Source organism: Engystomops pustulosus, chromosome 4 (assembly GCF_040894005.1).
Source record: "Engystomops pustulosus chromosome 4, aEngPut4.maternal, whole genome shotgun sequence".
NCBI classification, from domain to species: domain Eukaryota; kingdom Metazoa; phylum Chordata; class Amphibia; order Anura; family Leptodactylidae; genus Engystomops; species Engystomops pustulosus.
The window spans coordinates 75987859-76011850 of record NC_092414.1 but is presented as its reverse complement, the minus strand read 5'-3'; the positions used below and the strand labels follow the sequence as shown (position 1 = coordinate 76011850).

General features: G+C 38.9%; 1 protein-coding gene across 3 annotated transcripts in view; it reads left to right on the top strand.

Annotated features, from left to right (window-relative positions):
* Nucleotides 1–23992, top strand: part of LOC140126660 (sodium-coupled monocarboxylate transporter 1) — a 71442-nt gene that overhangs the window by 31939 nt on the left and 15511 nt on the right. Inside the window, exons 3-14 of one of the 3 annotated variants that reach the window (XM_072146366.1) lie at nucleotides 9070–9209; nucleotides 11055–11120; nucleotides 17961–18012; nucleotides 18442–18509; nucleotides 18803–18957; nucleotides 19079–19219; nucleotides 19858–19987; nucleotides 20545–20633; nucleotides 21715–21827; nucleotides 22129–22196; nucleotides 23110–23196; nucleotides 23301–23509. In XM_072146366.1, coding sequence (XP_072002467.1) covers nucleotides 9070–9209; nucleotides 11055–11120; nucleotides 17961–18012; nucleotides 18442–18509; nucleotides 18803–18957; nucleotides 19079–19219; nucleotides 19858–19987; nucleotides 20545–20633; nucleotides 21715–21827; nucleotides 22129–22196; nucleotides 23110–23196; nucleotides 23301–23509 — 1318 coding nt within the window. Of the gene's footprint in view, nucleotides 1–8565; nucleotides 9210–11054; nucleotides 11121–17960; nucleotides 18013–18441; nucleotides 18510–18802; nucleotides 18958–19078; nucleotides 19220–19857; nucleotides 19988–20544; nucleotides 20634–21714; nucleotides 21828–22128; nucleotides 22197–23109; nucleotides 23197–23300; nucleotides 23510–23992 lie in introns of those variants that run through there. The other 2 variants (XM_072146365.1, XM_072146364.1) reach the window with 2 other exon arrangements.

Below are 23992 nucleotides of genomic sequence, written 5' to 3'. Positions count from 1 at the left end.
GTGACTGTGACAATTGTCCCTACAAACTGTCCCTTAGGCCTCGTGCACACAGCCATTGTTTTTGGATGCACACATCCCCATGTATTTCTATGGGCCCATACACATGGCCATTGTTTATACAGCCTTGCTTGTGAGGCAACAAGCACTCTTTTCTCCTGAGCAGACCTCCCACTTTTTATGCAAAAGGTTGGACGGGGTGTAGTTTTTCCTGGCTGCTCAATCAATGGATCAAGAGGTCTATGCCTCTTGATGTATCTGCCAAGACAGATAGAGTGGCCTTTATCATACGCCAGCACATGATAAATTCCCCCAATTGCTTTCATTAGAATGGGCCTCCCTGTGATGCTGAGGCAACTTGGACTTCACTATTAGTAAGATTAGTGGGATGTTCATTTACCTGAACATAGACCTGGAGTGGCAGACTAGTAAGAGTGTGACCATAGAGGAATGCAAAAGAAATGAGGCTCAGTAGTATATGTGACATCCAGATGCCTGTATGACGTCTCTACAAAACCTGAGCTTAATCCTGATGAGGTGGCAAATGTTCTCCTTAGGGATCTCCTCCCAGACCTGTATTATCAGTCAACCTGGACAGCCTGTGGTGCAATGTGACGTTGGTGGATGAAACGAAACATGATGTTCCAGGTGTGCTTGGTTGGATTTAGGTCTGGGGAAAGGGCAGGCCAGTCCATAGCATCAATGCATTCATCATGCAGGAACTGCTGACATACTGGAGCCTCATGAGGCCTAGCATTGTCCTGCATCAGAAGGCACCCAGGGCCCACTGCATATGGTCGCACAATGGGTCTGAGGATCTCATCCCAGCACCTAATGGAAGTCTGTGCACCTGTGAAAAATAAACAATGTCAATAATGACAAAATGAAGCTTATGATGAAGCTTTTATGATTTCTAAAATGTTATTGGTTTTCTAGAGTAGGAGTTATTTCGGAGATGGCCTACACAGGATATCACAATTAGCATGAGCCCACAGTAATGACACTAATAAACTAGATATTTTCTCTGTCATCTTATCACCAAGTCTGTCACTGCCATCACTGCACATTACATCACTACCATGGAGGGGCAGCTAGAAAAGTAAATCTTAGCATCCAGTAGATGGGGGAAAAGGGGCGCTACTAGCAAATAAGTGCAGCTGTTGGCATGTTGACATGACGTGTATGTTCGGATGCATGCATATATGCAGTAAGATTGTGCATGACTGTGTCCATGTAAGCTGCTACAGTGTGAACAACAATGGCATGCATGTGCTAAGGTGCTTTTAGGAGAGAGGCCATATATATAGAGAGAGACCATGCATGTGCAAAGTTGTGTATAGGAGAGAGGCCATGTATGTGGGGAGGTATGTATAGGAAAGAGGCCATGTATACAGTGAGGCCATGCATGTGCGCAGGTATGTATAGAAGAGAGGCCATGTATGTGGGGAGGTATGTATAGGAAAGAGGCCATGTATAGATTGAGGCCATGCATGTACAGAGGTGTATATATAGGAGAGAGGCCATGTACGTGCAGAAGTGTGTATAGAAGAGAGGCCATGCATGTGCGGAGGTGTATATAGGAGAGAGGCCATGCACATGCAGAGGTGTATATAGGAGAAAGGCCATGTATGTGCAGAGGTGTGTATAGAAGAGAGGCCATGTATGTGGGGAGGTGTGTATAGGAGAGAGGCCATGCACGTGCAGAGGTGTATATAGGAGAAAGGCCATGCATGTGCAGAGGTGTGTATAGAAGAGAGGCCATGTATGTGGGGAGGTGTGTATAGGAGAGAGGCCATGCACGTGCAGAGGTGTATATAGGAGAAAGGCCATGTATGTGCAGAGGTGTGTATAGGAAAGAGGCTGTGTATAGAGTGAGGCCATGCATGTGCAGAGGTTTGTATAGAAGAGAGGCCATGTACGTGCAGAGGTGTATATAGGAGAAAGGCCATGTATGTGCAGAGGTGTGTATAGGAGAGAGGCCATGCATGTGCGCAGGTATGTATAGGAGAGAGGCCATGCATGTGCGCAGGTATGTATAGGAGAGAGGCCATGCATGTGTGAAGGTGTGAATAGAAGAAAAGCCATTTAAGTGGGGAGGAGTGAGAGGCCATGCACTTGCGGAGGAGAGTATAGGAGAGATGTTGTACATATGTGCCTTGTGCATGTGCCTTGTGTGTCGTAGCAACGCCATGCACGTGCGGAGTGTGTGTATGGGAGAGGCCCTGCATGTGTGGTGTGTTTGTAGGGAGAGGTCATGCATGTGCTATATAAAATCACTCTCTTCTCCCTTTTTTCCTCCTAACGTAATGGGTCTATATATTTTACATGTAAGCTTGGACTGCTGAAGGTACAGAGCTATGTCTTTTACATCACTCCTTTATCTTAGGCGGCATTCACACAACCATAGGGGGATGTATGTACGATCGGTATGGCGCCTCTCCATGGTGTGGGATGTATGGCCCCCGGCCATAGCCGTGTGGGCATACATCAGTGTAAATGCGCCCTTAACCGCCCAACATGCAGTTCATAGTAGGCTCTACCTCTCAGTGACATCAAACCTACCACGAGCAGCTAGAAACAACCAGTCACATAACCTGTCCAGGCAGTTCCAACACATGTAATTTGGACATGTGACCAGCCCAGAGAGCAGCCATCTTTTGTCCTGTGCCAGCTCTAGTGCTTGAATTAATAGGCCAGTAGCCCTTTATTTTATCATTATAGTTTATGTCCAGACCATTTTTCTGCTCCAGGGCACAAAATTCTAATTTAGAATTGCACCTATTTGAATACTATACTGTACATAGTTGAACTATCTACATTCCTTGAATTCCCCTTTAACAAAACAGTATGTATACCTATGTCATACCTATTTCTTAAAGTACCAATAATACCAATCTCCCATAATCTTCTATGAAACATGCATTTTCTAAAACTTACCTTCTGTCAAGGTTCAACAATTTGGCCTTAAAAGACACAACGTCACAAAAATTCTTCAGGCATGCAGTATAATGATTAATATTTCACTAAAAAGCATCTACTCTGCCACAGTTGCACAATTAGCTAATTGTTTCCGATATTCTGTGCCCAGAATAGTAGGTGCCCTAGACTGTAGCAATCTACCATTGTACGTCATCTGAATTCAATTATTAATGATAGTAAATAGTTCTAGTCTGTTATAAATTCCAATGAAGAAAGTTTCAGCAAATAAGGAAGCTCAAGAGAATAACAAAGATAATGTAAATTAATTTTACTTGATTTGTTCCTGGTTGCATCCTCCATTAGCAGTTACCAGAACAAAGAATAAAATAAACTATAAAATAAATTAGATGATAATACTTAAATTAATTCTAATGCCCAGAGATCTAACCATATGAAAAGTATCTTCTTGTCTTAAGACAATTTCAAACCTAAATTCAAATTATAAGAAACTTGAGCGGTAGGTACATGGCTTCCCCACTGCTCTGTACAAAGGAGCCATAGACATTCTCTGTGTTGCCTCCATACAGCAGCATTACTCTTTTAATTTTGCCCACTGTAAGGAAATCATAAGTGACACCCATTTACCTCTTTGAAATGATGAATGATGAATGACCCATTTACCTCTGAAATAGATAAGTTAACCATTTACTGAATCTGCTCATCCCATCATAGACAGGAATGTGTATTCCAGAGTAAGACATACTTCTAAGTAATCTGCTACTACACACTGCTACTTTGTAAGTAAATGTGTCTGCATACAAAGAAAATTGAGTGAGATAATGCTCTCTGTGGGGTAGTGAAACTCTCTGGCAAGGCTATGTTTAAATCAGTACTTCTCAGTTTACAATTTTTAACTATTGCATGTACTAATATATTTTTACACACATGCAAACATTTACCTAAATGCACACATATAACAATATACCAGTATTTGTACATATACAAAGTGGTGCACACAGATACACATCTTCCACACTGGGCCCCAAACCACCATTATGTCAGGGGTTGTCTAAAAACTCCCTAAACACAACATACCTTTATATGCATAAAGTGCATAATAGTGGAATTTATTTGGCATAATTTGTACATTCCTTATTGGTTTCTCCTGAATATGGCTATGTGGCAACATCTGGTTAGTGATACACATTTTGTAACCACCAGTTTCTCAGCTATTGGTTAGTGTCTGGGTACAGGATGGATTTGATCTACACATCATGAGAGCAACATTTCTCAGGAAATAAAGCTAATCATAACACGACTAAATATTGGTTTACAACAATTATATCTAAACGCGAGTCTTGTTTCTACATGAGGCATTTAAGTCTTGCTTAAGCTCTTATGCCCAAAACATTTTATATGATGCAGTATATGCCCTTATATATTTGCTGGACTGAGTAAAACATATATTATATGAGGATTATTTATCATTAGACCAGCTCCTTGGGACAGTGCTATGTCTATTTTTGGTGCTCCGCTGCCCATCAGATTCATTATAGTGGCTTTGGCCCTTTAATAAATGTTCTTATGGTCTATTTTCTGTCTGGGATTTTTTTTTTCAAAAAGTCTTAAAATATTTATTTAACTTAATTAACTATGAGACTTTTTATGAGACTTTTTGCAAAAATCTGGCTTTACACTACACACAATAGCAGTAGTTCTATGTTTAGGCCACATTAATGAAGAGGTGTACAGGCAGTCCCCGGGTTACATACAAGATAGGTTCTGTAGGTTTGTTCTTAAGTTGAGTTTGTATGTAAGTCGGAACCGTATACTTTATTATTGTAACCCCAGTCAGAAATTTTTTGGTCTCTGTGACAATTGGATTTTAAAAATTCTGGATTGTCATAAGAACCAAGATTAACAATAAATCTTAATTACAGGAACCATTGATAACTGTTATAGCTGTTTATTGTAGCTTAGGACTAAAGTACAGTAAATCCAAATTCCAGAGGTCCGTTTGTAACTAGGGGTCGTATGTGAGTCAGGTGTTCTTAATTAGGGGACCGCCTGTATATAGTCCTGTGAGACTTTTTAGCACTGAAAAGTCTCAAAAATCCTCATTGTAACTACTTTGAGACTTTTTTACGCCAAAAAAGCCCAGGAAAACCAATGATAAATAACTCCCTTTTTATCTATAGCATTTTTTTTTCTAACAAAGTGTTATTCCAAAGAAAAGGTATAATATCAGAAACCCCGAATAATAAAGAGTGATAACATAGCTAATGTCTTAGGGTCACAGGGATGTTGCAGCACTTGGCATGATGGATGAAGTGATAAAAAAGACAGAGTAATAAATACAGCAATAAAGCTAAATGACACAGGTCATGCCACAAAGAATAAACACTAACCTTAGCTCAAAGGAGTATTTCCATTACTGCGTTAGCTATTGTAACTGCCATTGGAAGGAAGATTGCTGCACAAGTGTTAGTACCTGTGTATTCTCCATCAATATGTATTGGTCAGTGTTCACGTCGCCAGATAAGATAGGAGTCACGAGCCCCTCTTTCTTATTGGTGAATATCCCAGATATGGGGCTCACATCTATCAGACATTTATAGCATAACCTATATATATACTTTATATAACATTGGGCAAACCTCAAATCCATGGAGCAGTTGCAGACCCATTAGTGCACATTTACTAAGAACAGTGCATACTGCGCTATGTGTAGTTTGCCTGTGTAGTGTGCAGAGGGGGCCAGATTCAGGATTTCTGCCACCCATTCTTCATGAATCTGGTGCCCCCTACAGAGCTCCAACAGAGTGCACTACTTTTTTTTGGTGCGCCCATAAGGTGTGTGACACATTTCTGTCGGACTTTGCATGTTAAATCTGGTGCACGGTCCGACTGAGCACTGGAACGCCCCCTTCATGCCAAAATGTATGTGATGACTAGTGCAGCTGCGCTACAAAAGGGTCGCGAAATGTGTCTCAAAAACATCTTAAATGCCTGCGGAAGCAGTTTACACTAGAAAGAACATGCAAAGTCCGACAGAAAACTGGCGCAAAGCCCTTAGTAAATGTGCCACAGTATCTAGGTTTTTAATGTAGGTATGTTTTGTATTGTAAAACTTGTCATGTATATATTACTCATACTACAGATAAAGTGACAGGTGACACACATATGTCACCCATGTTGCTTTTTCTTGGCCACCAATTCTATGCCATTAATAGGACCTGCTTTTCTCCATGGCCTGTAGTCTCAGATACATATCTGTAGAAACAACGCCATGTATGTGAGGACAAAGGAATACATGTGGTGGCTGTGTGCTAGCTGTAGAAACAATGGCTTGGACATGGACTTAAAAACTTCCATGGGAGGAGAGGCTAATACAAGTAGATGTGATTGTATATGCCATCTCTATGTTATATATACAAATGATATACCTCATCCTGTAACATAATCCCACAGCAATGATTGTCTGTTTACAATATTTATCATCTTGTCTTTTCAAAGCAAAATTAGTGAGAAAATAAAACACTATGACTCTGAATTGGCATGTAAACGTTCTGCACGATGTATTAAAGTGGTGTTCCCATTTCAGCAAATTATTGTTATTGTTTTTATGATAAAAAGTAATACTATTTTCCAATATACTTTCTGTATCAATTCCTTATGGATTTCTAGATCTCAGCTTGCTGTCATTCTAAGGAAATCTTCTATGTTTACTACTAGTGGACAGAAATTTGACCATGGTCACACAAGTGCACGGCTCGTTATATCATAGAGAGTAATCAGAGCTGTGTGATATAACGAGCTGTGTACCTTTGTGGCCATGGTCAGATTTCTGCCCACTAGTAGTAAACATAGAAGACTAGAATACCTGTGGCTCCTATGCATATTTTTATAAAGACACTAATATGGAGGTTCCTGAGGTTAAAAAAGATGTTGCCACCCTCTAGAGCAGTGGTGGCGAACCTATGGCACGGGTGCCAGAGGTGGCACTCTGAGCCAGTTCTGTGGGCACTCAAACCATCACCCCAGGACAGAATTCTCCAAGTAGGACCAAATCCACCAAGTCCCAGGCAACTTAAAAGATGCTTCTCTCAGTGCTTCATCGGCTTTTAGGAACTGCGGGAAAAGTGATAAGGTGTTGACAGAACTGCAATATCTTTAGAGGTTCTCATTCTGGACCCACCATTCTTCCTCTACAGAGAGACCCTGGAGAGAAGCTACAATGATGTCTCTATATGCCTTCCTTCTTTCAACTGTATTGGTGGCCTCAGGCGGCGGATACAATTGAAAGATGTGGTAAAACAGGTAGCAATAAGTTACTGCTTAAAATGCCATGTTGGCACTTGACGGTAAATTAGTGGATTTTGGTTGTAGTTTGGGCACTCGGTCTCCAAAAGGTTTGCCATCACTGCTCTAGAGTAAGGGAAGAGCATGTAAGTTTAGACATTTACTATCAGTAAACCTGACGGTAGATGTCCTTTAGGGTTCATTGTATCCCCAACTTTAACAAATATAAATAGTGGTAGTGAGACCCCATTCTGTCGTGTGGGGTGGGTCGTGTTTTACAATAATTTCAATAAATAAATAGAAAGTGTTATGACTTATAATAGTAATAAAATATCTTTATTCATATTGCGCCATCATATTCCATAGCGCTTTACAAATCATGAGATGCGAATACAAACAATATAAGACAGAAAATTAATATCTATAAGGAGGAGAATGTGACACAGAAGGAATAAAAACTTGTAAAATTCTCCAGCCATTCCTTATAGGGGATCAGAATAATTAGATAAATAAATAATGCTGCTGGATGAACCAGTCATCAGCCACCATCTTATTTACACCGTCCAAGGTAAATTAGAACTGCGCAGTAGCCTCTAAACTGGACAATCCCTTTGGCATTGTAGTTCTTTTTAGGGAGCTGTAAAACTGATCTTTCGCAGCATGTACCCAGGCTTGCAGCTGTGAATCGAAAAACCTTAGATTTGATTCTAAGTCCCGGAGGTAAGACCACCTCTGATCATAAAGTAATGGTGAACCCCGAGGACAGCCCTTCAATATTCAATATATTCCATATGGGAAATAGTCTCTCTGTGTTCTATTCATATAGTGTACAACTAAAACCTGTGTTGAAAGAAAATGTTGAAAAAAATCAGTAAATTAGCAGGAGCACTCTAAGGTAAAAAGTGATCAACCAATTTTGAGTGTAAAGGACATTCTGCATTAAATTTCTTTAATTAAGTGAAACCTATTGTCATGTCTACTTATCCTGAGACTAGCAAGATGAGATCACTGAAACTAGCAAGATGAGACCACAACGTGTCAGGAGATGTCTACATCACATTGTTTCCTGTCCTACCTGCATTATGCTAAATTAGATGGAATAGATCTGTGTAAAGGGACATTGTGGTGGCCCCCTGCCGGGCAAGGATGCTTTATAAATGTGCCACACTCTTCCTCTCTTCCAGCCAGCTCCTCTCTAGGAACCTCTCCATACCTTGCATTTCTCTCAAATTTCATCTACCTATCCATTCCTATGCATTCCAGCTCAGCTCTGACATTACACAACCTCATACCCAGCTTCAGTTAGTTCTCCTGCATAGCCTACCTTGCTTCATTGCATGTATCCTGATTTGGTCACTTTCTAGCTGTGTGGCAATCCCATCTGCTGCCACATTGTGATAATGACAACTTTGACCTGAGAAACAATCCCATCTACACCTTGCCAGTCTTGGAGCACTCTGTGTACTTTGGTGTTTCCTTTTCTTTTACTCAGTTACTAAGTGCAGTCCTGATTTACATATAACAGTTCAGAGGTAGTTAGGAGCCAGCCCAAGTGTAGGATCAGTTCTTGCTCATCCTGCCTGAGTTACCCACCTGCCTTTTCTACAGCCATTCACATTCAGCCACCCATAGTAATCACCATGGCAGTTCCCGGAGACATTGGGTCTTTTACCGTATGGGACTATTTAGTTTTTGCCTTTATGCTGCTCATCTCTGCTGTTATTGGGATTTACTATGCATTTGCTGGTGGTGGACAAAAAACCTCAAAAGATTTCCTAATGGGAGGCAGAAGCATGACTGCAGTACCAGTTGCTCTTTCCCTTACAGCCAGTTTCATGTCTGCTGTTACAGTGTTGGGGACTCCAGCAGAAGTCTACAGATTTGGGGCTATGTTCAGTATATTCGCTATAACGTACACATTTGTTGTGGTTATCTCCTCTGAAGTGTACCTACCAGTGTTCTACAGACTGGGCATTACCAGCACCTATGAGGTAAGTGCAGAGAATTCATGTTCACAGAGCTGTACTGTGCAAACTTCTACTAGATGGTCTAATCTCATGTGTTATACATACTTATACTAGTGTGATTATATATATGTATGTATATAACTTTCTTAAAAGTTTTGCCAAGATTTTCATTTTCTTACACATTTCATAAAGATTATCATGTATTACATAAAAACTGTACGCTCCATAAGTAACTATACAGCTTTGAAATATATTAACTACTGCATGTACCCAATTTCCTAGAGCCATGTCATGGAATGAATTTCTAATCTAATTTTTTTCACAACTTATGTGAATTTATTCTGTCCAGGCAATACTATCCAGGATTATATATGCAGGCACTGAGACCTTATACAAAACTCTGGATAGATTGGTGCTGATAATATATTTGCTGATATTGTGTACGTTTATCCCTTTCGGATCATAATATATGACTGCCCTTGTTCAATCTCAATTTACAATCTCAAGAGATAGTATATACAATTTGGCACGTGCACGTGCAAATGCTGCTCCATTGAAATGGGAACATCAAAACTCATTCTAGTAACTAGAGATTTCACCACTGATCAGACCCTTATGATTAGAGACCAGTGAACAAAGGGGTTATCCAGGTTAAGATGGTTATCTCCTTCCAGTAAGATAGTCGCTCTTGTTCACATATTGTATACAGTAATTCATTCTAAATTCATTCACTTCAATGGAACTGAAGTTTAATACCAAAATAGAGATTATTTTAGGTGAAAATAGCCATGTTTTACAATGCTCCCATTTTGTTAAAATAAATGTACGGTACTTACATTTCTAGAATGCTCATACAAACATCTTCTCATTGCCTTATTAATATAACTATTTCTGGGTAATTATACAGAAATGTCATTCTTTGTTTTTAAAGAATCCTAAACTCCAGACAGACAGGAGTCCTTAAGATCTATTCTTAGAGACAAACAGCTGAATATGTGATACTGTAAGGGAAATTTGTAATGATCAATGCAAAGGAGTCCAAAAGGCTGAGATGATGGCAACGAGCAAATGCTTCCAGTTTTTCCTTGCAATAGTTATGATAAATCCTCCCAAAGAGCCTGCTTCTCATCTAGAGGTGTATGTAATACAAAGATGATTTTTTTTCTATTGGATTTTACACTACAGCCTGAATCCCTGTTACCATGGTAAAGGGGTCTTTCAGTATTTTTGATAATCTATGACTATAGGTAATCGATACCAGTTTCATGGGTATCCAGCTCCTACCACACTCACTGATGTAAGGAGTTGCAGCAGCATCAGAAATAACCAGCGGGTCCCTTGTGCAGTGGTTAGATATGATATCTGCAATACTATTCCAAACCACTGCACAGTGGATGGAGCTAAACTAAATCTGGTGCTTACTTGGTGCTTTCAGCAAGCAGATTAGTGTGAGATCTAGGAGTCAGAACCCCACCAACTTTATTTCCTGTCCATAGTTCTTTGATATTTAAAGCATCACAGCTTGTGCTGACAAACATAACACTATATCTACTAATAACTCATAGACACTGATAATGAATCTTCGATTACTTCATGTCTTATCTAGAAATATTTCTATTGTACAGATGAATCACCAGTACACAATGAACTCCTCTTAGGTTAAAAGTTACAGAAGTTTCTCAAAATCTAGTTAATAATTTCTCCTGTTGATCATGGAAATAAACATTGAAACCAAGAACATTTGTGTGTCTATAACAATGTAATATATTATAAAAGAAAATCATAGTTGAATGTAATAAGTATATATTGTGCTTCATATTGATTATCATCTATACGATAAATAACATCCTCTACTTATTATTTCCACAGTATCTTGAACTTAGATTTAACAAATTTGTCCGACTTATTGGCACCATCATGTTCATCATTCAAACGGTATGTAAGATCTGACAGATAGAATATTATTTCTGTTTTAGATAAAATGTTGCAGTTTATTTTCTAAAACAACAACTAAGGCTACATGTACACGACCGGCCAGATCCTGGACGAACATGATGCCGGGTGCAGAAGAGGGGAGTAGGCGAGCGCTCCTCACCCCTCTCCTTTGCATAGATACATATGTCACTTTTATGTAAAACTAAAGGTCTGCTAATAACAAAGGGCATGAGACTACTATAGGAATCTTTCCTCACTCCATAAACTTGGTCTTGAGTTCATATGTACATCAAATCTGAAGTGTTGTAAAATTGTGGAGTTTTAAGGATGTTTGCCTTAAAAAATAACTAATATGTATATAGGCAGTTCCCGGGTTACGTACAAGATCGGTTCTGTAGGTTTGTTCTTAAAGAGGACCTGTCACCTCTAAAAACTGCACTAAGAGCTGGTTACTAAAGTAAGCAGATCCTAGTGCTATAGCATATGTTACACTGAAACCTCCGATAATGCTAACAAACGCTGCAGTGCTGTACAATTGAAAACACCGAACCACGCTGTAAGCTGTCGGGCATATTCATGAGGGGGCGGTTTGAGGCACTGCCTCTTCCCCAAACCGCCCTCCCACGCCATAGGCCGGCGGTGACTGTCGAGCTTCATGCGGCAGTCACCGCCCCTAATCCCGCCCCCCTAATGAATACGCCGACGGCTTATAGCGCGGTCCGGCAGTTTCAAACGTACAGCGCTGCAGTGTTTGTTAGCGTTATTGGAGGTTTTTAGAGGTGATAGGTCTTCTTTAACTCCTTAAGGACGCAGGGTTTTTCAGCTGATTTCTCGCTCTCCAACTTAAAAAATCCATAACTTTTTCATTTTTACGTTTACAGACCTGTGTGAGGGCTTATTTTGTGCGTAACAAATTTTACTTTCCCATGATGTTATTTATTTTAACATGCCGTGTACTGCAAAGCTGAAAAAAAATTCCAAATGTGGAAAAATTGAAAAAAAAGTCACGTGCGTCACGTTCTTGTGGGCTCAGTTTTTACGACTTTCACTCTTCGCTCCAAATAACATTACTTTATTCTTTGGTTCGGTGCAAGCGCGGTGATACCAAATTTATATAGGTTTTATTGTGTTTTAATAAATTTTCAAAAATTAAACGAATGTGTACAAAAAAGAAAAAAATTTTTTTGCCATATTCTGACGCTAATAACTTTTTCATACTTTGGCGCACGGAGATGTGTGAGGGGTCATTTTTTGCAAAATGAGGCGATGTTTTCATTGCTACCATTTTGAGGTCTGTGCGACATTTTGATAATTTTTTATTTCATTTTTTATGTTATGTAAAAAGGTGTAAAAGTCGCATTTCGGACATTTGGGCGCCATTTCCCGCCTCGGAGGTCACCGCCGGCCGTAACCGTTTTTATATTTTGATAGATCGGGCATTTTGGGACGCGGCGATACCTAATATGTTTGTGATTTTTACTGTTTATTATGTTTTATATCCGTTCTAGGTAAAGGGGGGTGATTTGAACTTTTAATATTTTATAATTTTTTTTTATTTTTTAAACTTTTTTTTTTCTTTTTTTTTTCACTATTTTTTAGACCATCTAGGGTACATTAACCCTAGTGGTCAGATCGCTCCTACCATATACTGCAATACTACAGTATTGCAATATATGGCATTTTTGCAGGTCATACATTACAATGAGCCACTGGCTCATTGTAACGAACCTGCATAAGCCATGTAGCCTCGTGTCAAAAGAAGACCCGAGGCTACCATGGTAACCGATCGCCACCCCTGATGACGTTCGGGGGCGTGGCGATCGGAAAAAAGATGGTGGCGCCCGTGCGCCACCGTCTTTTAAACGCCGCCGGCGACTTTGCCGGCGGCGTTGAGAGGGTTAATAGCCGTGGGGGTTTTGTGCAAAATGCAAAAAACCCCACCTCTGTATGAAGAGGACTCAGCCCGTGAGCCCTCTTCATACATCCCCTATACCTCTGCGCCGTAGAGCTACGGCGCAGAGCGTTAAGGGGTTAACAATTGCAATCGTAAGAGCGGGCACTACTGAAAAAGTACATGAAGTATTATTGTCCGTGTATCCCTAAATATAACATTGAACAACATTGGAGAGAAAGGAGGGATACATGCGAGGGACTTACCAAAAAAAGTAACAAAATATTTTATTAGAGATTAGAGATGGAACAGGTACCTGCATACCTGCCCTGCATTGCTTAACCTTTGCATAATCGTCAGATACTATTGTCTCACCTTTTGTATTGTTTAGGCCCTATACTGTGTAGGCCTCTCTTGTCCATTATGTTACGATCATCCCATTTTGACTTTGCACTATTAGTCACCTGTCCTGGCATACCTGTCGCTTGCGGGTCTGCTGTGCTTGTACATCATTTTTGTGCGTCTGCATGGGCTCCAATCCACTTGCCCTTTTACCTCAATTCCCAGCGTGTGTCTAACCCGCCCACCCAATATTCTCTTGCCTTATCTTCTTACCCATTTTTTTTTTGATTTCTCTCTTCAGCACCGATAGAGTGCTTAATATTGCTCTGGCAGGACATAGGGAGCCGCTTAGTATAGGTCCTTTTCTCGCTAATCAGAACGCCTTAGTGGTCTCACCATTTGTCTAGTACGTACTTAAAGTCGTTTGCACCTTACGTGTGGTCAGTAATTGTGTCTCTACCTCTAGACTGGTTTGTAATCAGCACAGCACTTTATATATGTATGTACACCAAAAAGTTTTCAGGTTCTTACGGGCACTTATAGGTGCCAACATCAGCACTTGCATGTATTGCGTTACCCTCCTGTGACTTGTATGGATTTTATTAGGAGTATTCTTTAATTAGCTTGATATTATGGTCTTACCGTATATCCATAAATATATCTCATGTTTATAATATTTCACGCGTGGTCCATAATTGTGCACTCCTCTTGAGATTGGCTTGTTTTCATTCCATGTATATACACTGGACAGCTCTCAGTTTATAACAGGCACTCATTGGTGCCAGCACCGGCATTTGTGGGCAACATGACAGTACTGTATGCTCCATACAATCGGCGGATGGGCAGGAGCGTTGCACTGCCGCATCAGTTTGTAACAATACGCATCTTTCTTTTCAGGCATATCACACATTAAAAATTGCCGGGCTCATGCGCTCTAGAGCATGTTTGACAATCACTATCATTTGCGTGCTTCTAAAAGTATACCACATGGTGACGCCCATGGGTAGTTATGTCTTCTTTGATAGATCATTAGTCATCACCCTGTCACCTCTGTAGTTATTTTCATGATGCCGTGCTTACAAGACATGGACCTTTTTTGATCGGCATCGATCATGTGACCCAGTCCAGACATGTGATTACTCACGTGATCGGAACATCTTCGCGCATGCGTGGTTTATTGATAGACACGCCGATTCCCCATTCCTGCCTACACAGACTTCACAGGTCAGTGCAAGAGATTGATCATAATCTTTAATTACAGACAGGTGGGCGGGCGGCACACGCTGGGTATTTAACAGGACTCTGATAAGTCATACATCACTTACCCCTGAGGAAGTCACCAGCTAGGTGACGATACGCGTGGGGTTCGCTCCACATCCCTCCCCGTCTGACTCGGCCTGCCTGCGGCACTGTTTTGCACCTCCATCCAGATAGGTAACACCCATGCACTGCCATACCTCGTGGCATTGCAGTTTTCACAGGCAGCCCTGTCCTGATGACCAGGTTCATGCACATTTAGCGCTATTTAGCTATTGTTTTTCTATTTGTATATCATATTATTTATTGTGGTTTGGATACCTGGTGTCATCGTACTGATTTTTTTACACACATTCCTGCACTCATTGTCCGTGGGAGGGACTACAGGGTCCACTGACCCTCGGTAGCCAGATACACCTGCGAGTGTATCTTTTTAAGTGTTTTTAATTTTTGTTCCGTGTCCTGTTCTTATATTGTATTGACATTTCTAATAAAATATTTTGTTACTTTTTTTGGTAAGTCCCTCGCATGTATCCCTCCTTTCTCTCCAATGTTGTTGAGCGTTAAGGGGTTAAGTTGAATTTGTATGTAAGTCAGAACTGTATATTTTATAATTGTAACTCCAGACAAATTTTTTTGGTCTTTGTGACAGTTGGATTTTTAAAAATGTTGGATTGTCTTAAGAACCAGGATTAACAAAAAGCTTTATTACAGACACCTCTGATAACTGTTATAGTTATGTTTATTGTAGCCTAGGGCTAAAGTACAGTAAATTACCAAATTCAGAGTTCCGTTTGTAACTAGGGGTCGTCTGTAAGTGAGGTGTACTTAAGTAGTAGTTGTATATGTGAAGTTGCCATTAAAGGGTTATTCCCATTTCAGCAAATAATTGATATTGTTTGAATAATACAAAAGTTATACAGATTTCCAATATACTTTCTGGATCAATTTCCCATGTTTTTTTTAGATCTCTGCTAGTATGGCTTATTATAACCCACAGCTCTGATTACTCTCTAGAATACTAATGAGCCATGCACCTGTGTAACCATGGTCAGATTTCTATCCACTGGAATGACAGCAAGGAGATACGTAGAAAACTGTTGAATTGATATAGAAAGTATTTTCATCGTACAAACAATAACATTAATTTGCCGTGGGAATATTCCTTTAACCTCTTAGCGCTCAGCATCCGATATACCGGACACAGAGCAGTTCAGCTCAAGATCTGAGAGATTCCGGGATCAGGACACACGGGCTGCTGGCTATAACTAATAGCCGACACCCCAGTGTAACACCCGTGGTCAGATAGGTCTCCGATCGCAGGTGTTCAACCCGTTAAATGCTGCAGCATTTAAAATGCCTTTGGGGGGGTCTTCCCCCCATGATCATCCCCCTGCGCCGTTTTCGGCGGCTTCGATCATTGTTATGGCAACCCTGGGGTCCGATCAGGACCCCAGAGCTGCCTATAGGCACTGCCTGCAAGATAGAGTCTGTGACGTCATCTTAAAGGCACAGTGTAAGCCTACCACGTCTGTAACAACCCTTGGAAAAAAGTAAATAATTATTGAACCCGCACGATGAACACCGTTAAAAAAAATGTTAAAAACCTGCCAAAAAGTATGATTTTCACTTTTTGAATCCCACAAAAAATGTAATAAAAAGTGATCAAAAAAACATATGTACTCCAGAATGATACTGTTGTAAAGTACAACAAAAGTTGCAAAAAATAAGCAATCAACCAGCTTCATAGCCAAAAAAGTAAAAATGTTATGCCACTTAGAAGACGGCAATGCAAAAAAGATTTTTTCCCACAAATTTAGTAAAATGTAAGAAAAAATATTTAACTATGGTATCCCCATAATGTATTGGCCAACAGAATAAAGATAACATGATTATTAGGCTATACGGTGAACATGGTGAATACGGCGCTTCTTCCACTCTGCACTTCGCTGTGCGCCCATAAAACAAGTAATGCCCACATGTGTCTCTGTACTCGGGAGAAATGGCATAACAAATTGTATGCTGGGTTTTTTCTTTTTATCTTTTTGAAGTATGTAAATTTTAGGGCTAAATGGACGTATAACCGACAAAATTTGACCATTCTAAATTTCGCCTCCATTTTGGTTTGATTACTATGAAGATCTCAAGGGGTTAACAATCTTCCTAAAAGCTGTTTCTGATAGTTTGAGAGGTGCATATTTGAAAATGGGTTGATTATATAGGGGGGTTTTGATGCTAAATATGTAAAATTTCATTCAAAACAGTATTTATCCCCAAAATAGTCAATTCTGAAAATACGGAAAATCGATATTCGATTTGTAAGCAGCGTGACAAAATCAAAATAAATTATCTAGACATTTAAAAAATTATGAAAATGTAAAGTAGACAAATGGAAAATGTTATTCACCAAGTTATTTAGGTGGCTAATCTATCTGTCTGAAAACACGATGATTTTGAATTTCAAAAATGCAAATGCAAATTTTTCAAAAAATTAATTATTTTTTCTTTTTTCTTTTTTTAAATAAACACAAAACTCATCAGCCAACATTTACCACAAAAATTAAGTACAGCATGTGGGGAAAAAGCAATCTTAGAATCATTTTGATAAGTAACAGAGTTAAAAAGTTATAATCATATAAAGCAAGTCAGAATCCAAGTCAGAATCCAAGAAATGGGACTGAGCCTTAAAGGGGTATTCTCGTCTGGGCATTCACATTCTGTTCCATTAATCTGTCATATATAAACATTTCTTCAATTAGATGTTAAAAAAAAATGTTCCTGTGTGAAGATAATTTCTCATAAATGTAGTCATGCTGTCCCTTAGATTGTGTCCCTTGATACGACCACCTCTGCTGCAGTGATTGCACAAATCAACAAAAAATCTTTGTATATGAAATGTCCGGGAGTTACTGCATGTCCTACAGCCATTCTGTGGTAATGATTGCTGAATCCAGGAAGTCAGGCAGAACTCGATACTGCATATCTGGCCACTGCTGCCAGAGTGCGAGGTGGTCGTAACCGAGGAAGCCATCTTGTTTCTAAGGGACAGCATGGCTACATTTATGAGAAATTATCTAAACACAGGAACATTTTTTTAATAACATCCAATTGAAGAAATGTTTATATATGGCAGATTAATGAAGCTGAATGTGAATGGCCAGATTAGAATACCCCTTTAAGCTATAAACTGGCTGCATCCTTAAGGGGTTAAACTAAATTGCAATATGCAAACTCAGTTGAATGACACAAAATAATAGTTTAATAGGAGATACACTGGGCTCACAGTATATGAATCTGATATGAGAGAAATTATTCCCTTTCCCCTCTAAAAAATTTTTTTTATTTCTTAGATTCTTTATACTGGAATTGTAATTTATGCTCCAGCTCTGGCGCTGAATCAAGGTAAGGAAAGAAGGATTAATGGTAGAATTAAGAAGAATAATTCATTTTTTGGGCACCATGACCTTTTTAGCTTCTGGGTAGGAGGTTTTGGTGATTTTTCAATTATAGAAGTGCATTTTGTTTACCTTAGGTTCCTTATAGGCTTCCGTGTATGGAAGGGTATCTTCTATCATGATTCCATTACTTATACAGGAAAAAGAAATGGCAGCTGACATTTTTCCCCTATAAATATTGAAAGTTCATGACAGAAGCCTATAAAACGATGATGTGAAATATTTGCTGCATCATGGAAACGCAATAGAAGGGACGTTCCATTTTTTATATTCTTCAGATATATTGGGGAACATGTCTGTGACAGTTCTTTTGTCTAAATGTCAACCTTTGTCGTCCTCTAATTTTAATGGTGTCCAACATTTGTAATTCTTTCAGTCACTGGGTTTCATTTATGGGGTGCTGTCGTGGCAACTGGAGTGGTCTGTACCTTCTACTGTACACTGGTTAGTAATACTGTTAAACCCACAGAGATTCAATGTTTTTCTATTTTGTGCTTTTGGTCATGTGACATATCTCCTCTAAGGTCAGACAACGTCACATGTGGCAACTTGTGATCGAATTGACAATAATCATTATATAATTTCAATGGCATCTCCGAAATGTTAGTTACCATAGACTTGTAACAATATCTGCACGGCAACATAATATTGGATGGAGAAGCCTAATTATCTTCCAATCTAATTTTATTTAGGTGTTTAGGGACTAATAGACTTCAACTTCTTTGTATTTGTTGCAGGGAGGTCTGAAAGCAGTGGTGTGGACAGATGTATTCCAGGTTGGGATCATGGTTGCAGGATTTTCATCTGTAATTATTCGAGCTGTTGTTGTCCAAGGTGGAATTGAGCCTATTTTGAATGACTCATATTATGGGGACAGACTCAATTTCTGGGAGTAAGTATATTGTAGTTGAGATTAAAATCTCAGCAAGAATCGATAATCTTAGTTATAGTGCCTTCTAGTATGCTCCTGATATTAGTATGCCATTTTAATAAGTGTTTTGGATTATCTCTAGTTTCAACCCAAGTCCATTGCAGCGTCATTCATTTTGGACAATTATCATTGGAGGTACTTTTACATGGACCGGAATTTATGGTGTCAATCAGTCTCAAGTACAGAGATATATTGCTTGTAAAAGCAGATTCCATGCTAAAATGTGAGTATTAAATGACCAAAAAAAATCTCCAAAGATCAAAAACCAAACTGGGAAATAAATACATTTACTCATTTATTAGGTCTATGTTTTTTGGCGTACAAGCCCTGAAATAGTCACAGTTCCAGTTGCACAGCCAGGAATTGTGACTATTTATCCCCTTACACCAGGGAACAAGGGCAGGTAACTGGATGGAACTGGCACAAATTATGATGAAATTCTACACCATGTAGAACCTGGCATACAATTGCCCGGCTGCTGGATTCATCAGGAAGTCAAAGTCTCCTGATAGATCTGGTGCGGCAGAAGAGGAGGGGTATGATCATATGTTGTGCAGACTCTTTGCAGAGAAAAGTGTACATAAGCTGTGGCATTATCTACTGTCAGGATTGGAAGGACTGACTTTTTCTTTCTATAAAAGTGTTAGATTCTCTTGTAATTCTAGCTGCATGTGAGGTGACTGCTGTATAGAAAATCTCCACCGAATTAGCAGTGTCAGTGTACTATAACCCTAGTGGTGAGCTTTACAATTGCAAGATATAGTAGCTTTATTAAGTAAAGAAAGTGAAACATAAATGTACTGTTTGCCATTGCAATTTAACACTATTGGGTTATTTACTGTGTCTTACATATTTTATTAGGTCCCTGTATGTGAATCTGGTTGGACTGTGGGCTATTCTTTCCTGTGCAGTGCTTAGTGGACTAGCTATGTATTCTGTATATAAGGATTGTGACCCTTGGACTGCCAAATTTGTATCCGCCCCAGACCAGGTAAGAGAAAATCAAACAGAGAAAGGCAAGACACCTTTTATTTATGTAAATTATTAGCCAGCAATGGGTATCACAGCGATCAAAAACCTACTGCCTATCCTCTGAGTAAGTGAAATGTTGTGATTGTGGGACCAACCCTTTAAAAAGTTGACTGGTATAGCACCCTATGTGACCCGTTCTTCCTCAGAAATTGTTAGCTGTTGCGTGCAGGTTCCTTATTCCTAGTGCTTCATATGACTTTATTATTCAATTGTATGGGTACCCCACAGTCAGTAAAGTCCTGCAGTATATGATGGTTCTATATAAGTAGGGCTTATCTCTTTTATCAGCAGCAATGTGTCATCCTTCTGTAGTCTTCAGTAAATAATATGCATATGATATTAAAGCTGGCTACCAGATTAGTGATTTTAATCTAATACTGTAATGGCTCTCTGTTCAAAAGTAGGAATTTTTAAAATCATTTTCAGATCAGTAATATTCACAATAAAATTTTAGTGCGTTATACTAGAGGGTGTATTTTATGCAAAACATATCATGTTACTTACTTTACTCATTAGCTGATGCCTTACCTTGCTCTTGACATTTTGCGGGATTATCCTGGACTTCCTGGATTGTTTGTGGCATGTGCATACAGTGGAACCTTAAGGTAAATCACATAGCCTGCTCTCTCATGTTCCTTTTTTCCTTTTTCTTGATTACAATTCGATGGATAATTAGTACAGTCACTTTGAAAAGCCTTTCATTAATTAATTAATTATATGAGAATGGATAATGTCTACCTATTTACAACTGTATCAGTAACTGGAATTTTCACTAAATAATCCAAATCACTAGATGGCCCAGATAATGCAGTGGTAATTTTATTTTTACTAGTCCCTCTTCCAAGATCTGAAAAGACTTAGAGACATTAGTAATTTACTATTAGTACATTGGGGTGACTCTACTTTCTTACAAATCACCAAAAATAAAAACACAAAAGATAGAAGTTTGTCACCAAAAAATGTATAGTAAAAAAATATCTTTATTAATGCAAAAAAGTACCTGCACAGGTAGTCCATTCAATATCCTAATCTGAGATGTTTGTTAGGATAACCCTGTATAATTGTACAAACAGTTTGTTGGATACCTTGTCAGGGTGGACTCTGCCAATTTTTAAAAAAATGTTGCAAATTTCACAACTGGATTCAGGTAATAACTCTAGGAACATTGTAGAAAACTACACATTGGCAAACTCTGAAGGGAGAAAAAGGCAAGCCAAAGGTTTAATACATTTCCCCCATTGGGAATCCAGAATATCCTGCCATTGCTTGTTTTTGAGAGAATTAATATAAGAGCAACTGATGTCAAGTATGAAGTCTCAGAAGTCTCAGTACTACGAAAAGTACATAAATAGATATACTAAATGTTATGAACTTGGTTGGAAGTACAAGACAAATTGCACTCATTATAGTAGAAACAAAATGACAATATAGTATAGTATAAAAGAGTACAAACAAAATTAGTGACCACAGCAACATCTCAGATAAAACATTGCTGGAGTCAGTGAGTAATAGATGTATCTGGCATTTTTCACTGAACCTTGGAGTGCTGCCATTTTTTGCTTATAACAGATATTTAAATAGATAGATCATGTAGCAAATTCTGACAAAATATGTTCTAGTGTATACTACAAGATATCCATTTTACCTAATGCTAACACTAATGATGCTATTGATTTTACTATACAGCACGGTGTCCTCCAGTATTAATGCTTTGGCCGCGGTTACAGTAGAAGACCTTGTGAAACCTTACTTCAAATCTCTATCTGAGACCAAACTATCATGGATTTCCAAAGGAACAAGTAAGATAACACCTTACATAATATATGCTGTGCATGAATATATCATATATCAATATATCATTAAATGTGTTTGTCCTTGCTGATTATATATAAGCACATCAGGTTGTGTCTGTTATCTGGGATCATAGCTGTGCAGTATATGGCAACCAACAAAGGAAAAACAAATTCTTAGTCATTAAGGAATGGAAAAGAATAAATAACAGCAGCGGGGATATGTTCTTGTACTCTGGCTTTCCTCTATAATTATGTAAAATTAGATTTTTACCCTTACTAAGCTTCAAACAATGTGTATCCTTCCCAGGTTTCCTCTACGGTGCTGTGTGTATTGGCATGGCTGGCTTGGCATCCCTAATGGGAGGATTATTACAGGTAATGGATTACCACTAGTATTATACATTTAATACATATACAGAAAATGTCCAAATAATGCAGGTGAGGTAGCACCTTTTTTCACAAGGATTGCTGCCTCACCTGCATTCCTGCATTAGGCCCCTTTCACACTTGCGTTGCAGATCACGTCAGAGTCTGATCGGAGAGCAATCAGGGTTTGGTCAATGAAAAATGGACATTTTTCATCAGGGTTCAATCAGTTTTCAGTCAGAGTTTGTTCAGTGTCTCAGTTTTTCATGCGCTTTTTTTGGTGTTTTCAATGCATTTTCAATGCGTTTTTCACGCTCAGATAACACGCTTGATAAGGACTCAGGACTGTGGGCAACTTTTCTATGGCAATTGATCAGTGAAAAACGCATTGCACTTGCATGTGTCTCAAAATACAATGCATTTTTGATGCATCTCCATAGACTCTACAGTATGATGCGTTTTTCACGTGCATGACTTGCAAAAGTAGAGCATGCTGAGATTTGAACACGCGAAAAATGTGCGTGTGTGCGTGAAAAATAAAGCAAGTCTGAAAAAACCCATTACAATGGGTCAGAGTGCAATGCAAGTTCTGTGCATAAAAAAGCATGCGCAGAACACGCATGTGAAAAATGCAAGTGTGAAAGGGGCCTTATTTGGAAGCCTTATTCATACACTAGTGAGCTGGATGTTTCAGGTCTGCGCCCAACTTTAGGTTTTAACCTCTAAGAACCACATATAAAGTGGTTCTTCTATGTTTAGTATGCTTTAAGCTTGATGGACATCTGTCTTTTCAGTCATAACAACTATGTAACTATGTAAAATAAATAATTATACATCATAAACAAAGTAGTTAAACAATATAATAATTAAACATTGAATTTCCGTCCTCAGTAATTGATATTTTGATGTGCTTTTATTACAGGCAGCACTCTCCATTTTTGGCATGATTGGAGGTCCATTGTTGGGGCTTTTTTCTTTAGGAATCTTCTTTCCCTTTGTTAATTCATTAGTAAGTATACATGTTTTTTCTGAGTTCAAATTGGAGTTATGTACTACAAGTTTTTTCCATTTGCAGGAAAACACATAATAAATCCCTTCTTGTTTGTATTGCAGGGTGCTTTAGTTGGTCTTTTGGTGGGATTTACAATTTCATTGTGGGTCGGAATTGGAGCTCAGCTTTACCCCCCTCTTCCTATAAGTAGCTTACCCAAATACCTGTCTGTAGAAGGATGTAATTTTACCACCATAGATAGCAACTGGACATTGACAACAGCCCTTCCTTCAGTAACAGAAACAATTCTAGAAGCTCAAGTTGGTGAAAGGTATGTGACATACCAAGTATTGTATTGCATACATCTTATTAAAACAATTAATATTTTGAGACTTAAAAAAAAGGAATCTGCTAGTACAGAAAAGGACAAAACTAGGCAAATTCATTGAGTCACCTGAATTACAGACCACCCCAGTTACAAACAGACCTCTGTGGCCATTGCGACCTCTAATGAAGCTCTGGAAGCTGGTGATTTACTGAACTTTGGCCCTAGCCTGCAAAGGTCAACATAAGAATTATGTAAGGTGTCTGCAAAGAAACTTTATTATAAATTCCCATGACAGCCCAAAATTATAAAAATACGATTTTCAATTGCTTAGCATTGGCTAAAATTATTTCTCTAAGGGCTTATTTTTCGTAGTTTCGGCTCTGTAGATGTCCCTTCTCAATGAAGGCTGCTATTTCTGCTAAATATGTCAGTGAAGCAGCCGGACCTCTTATTGCATATCTCCTATCTGTATTCTCTTAATCTGGT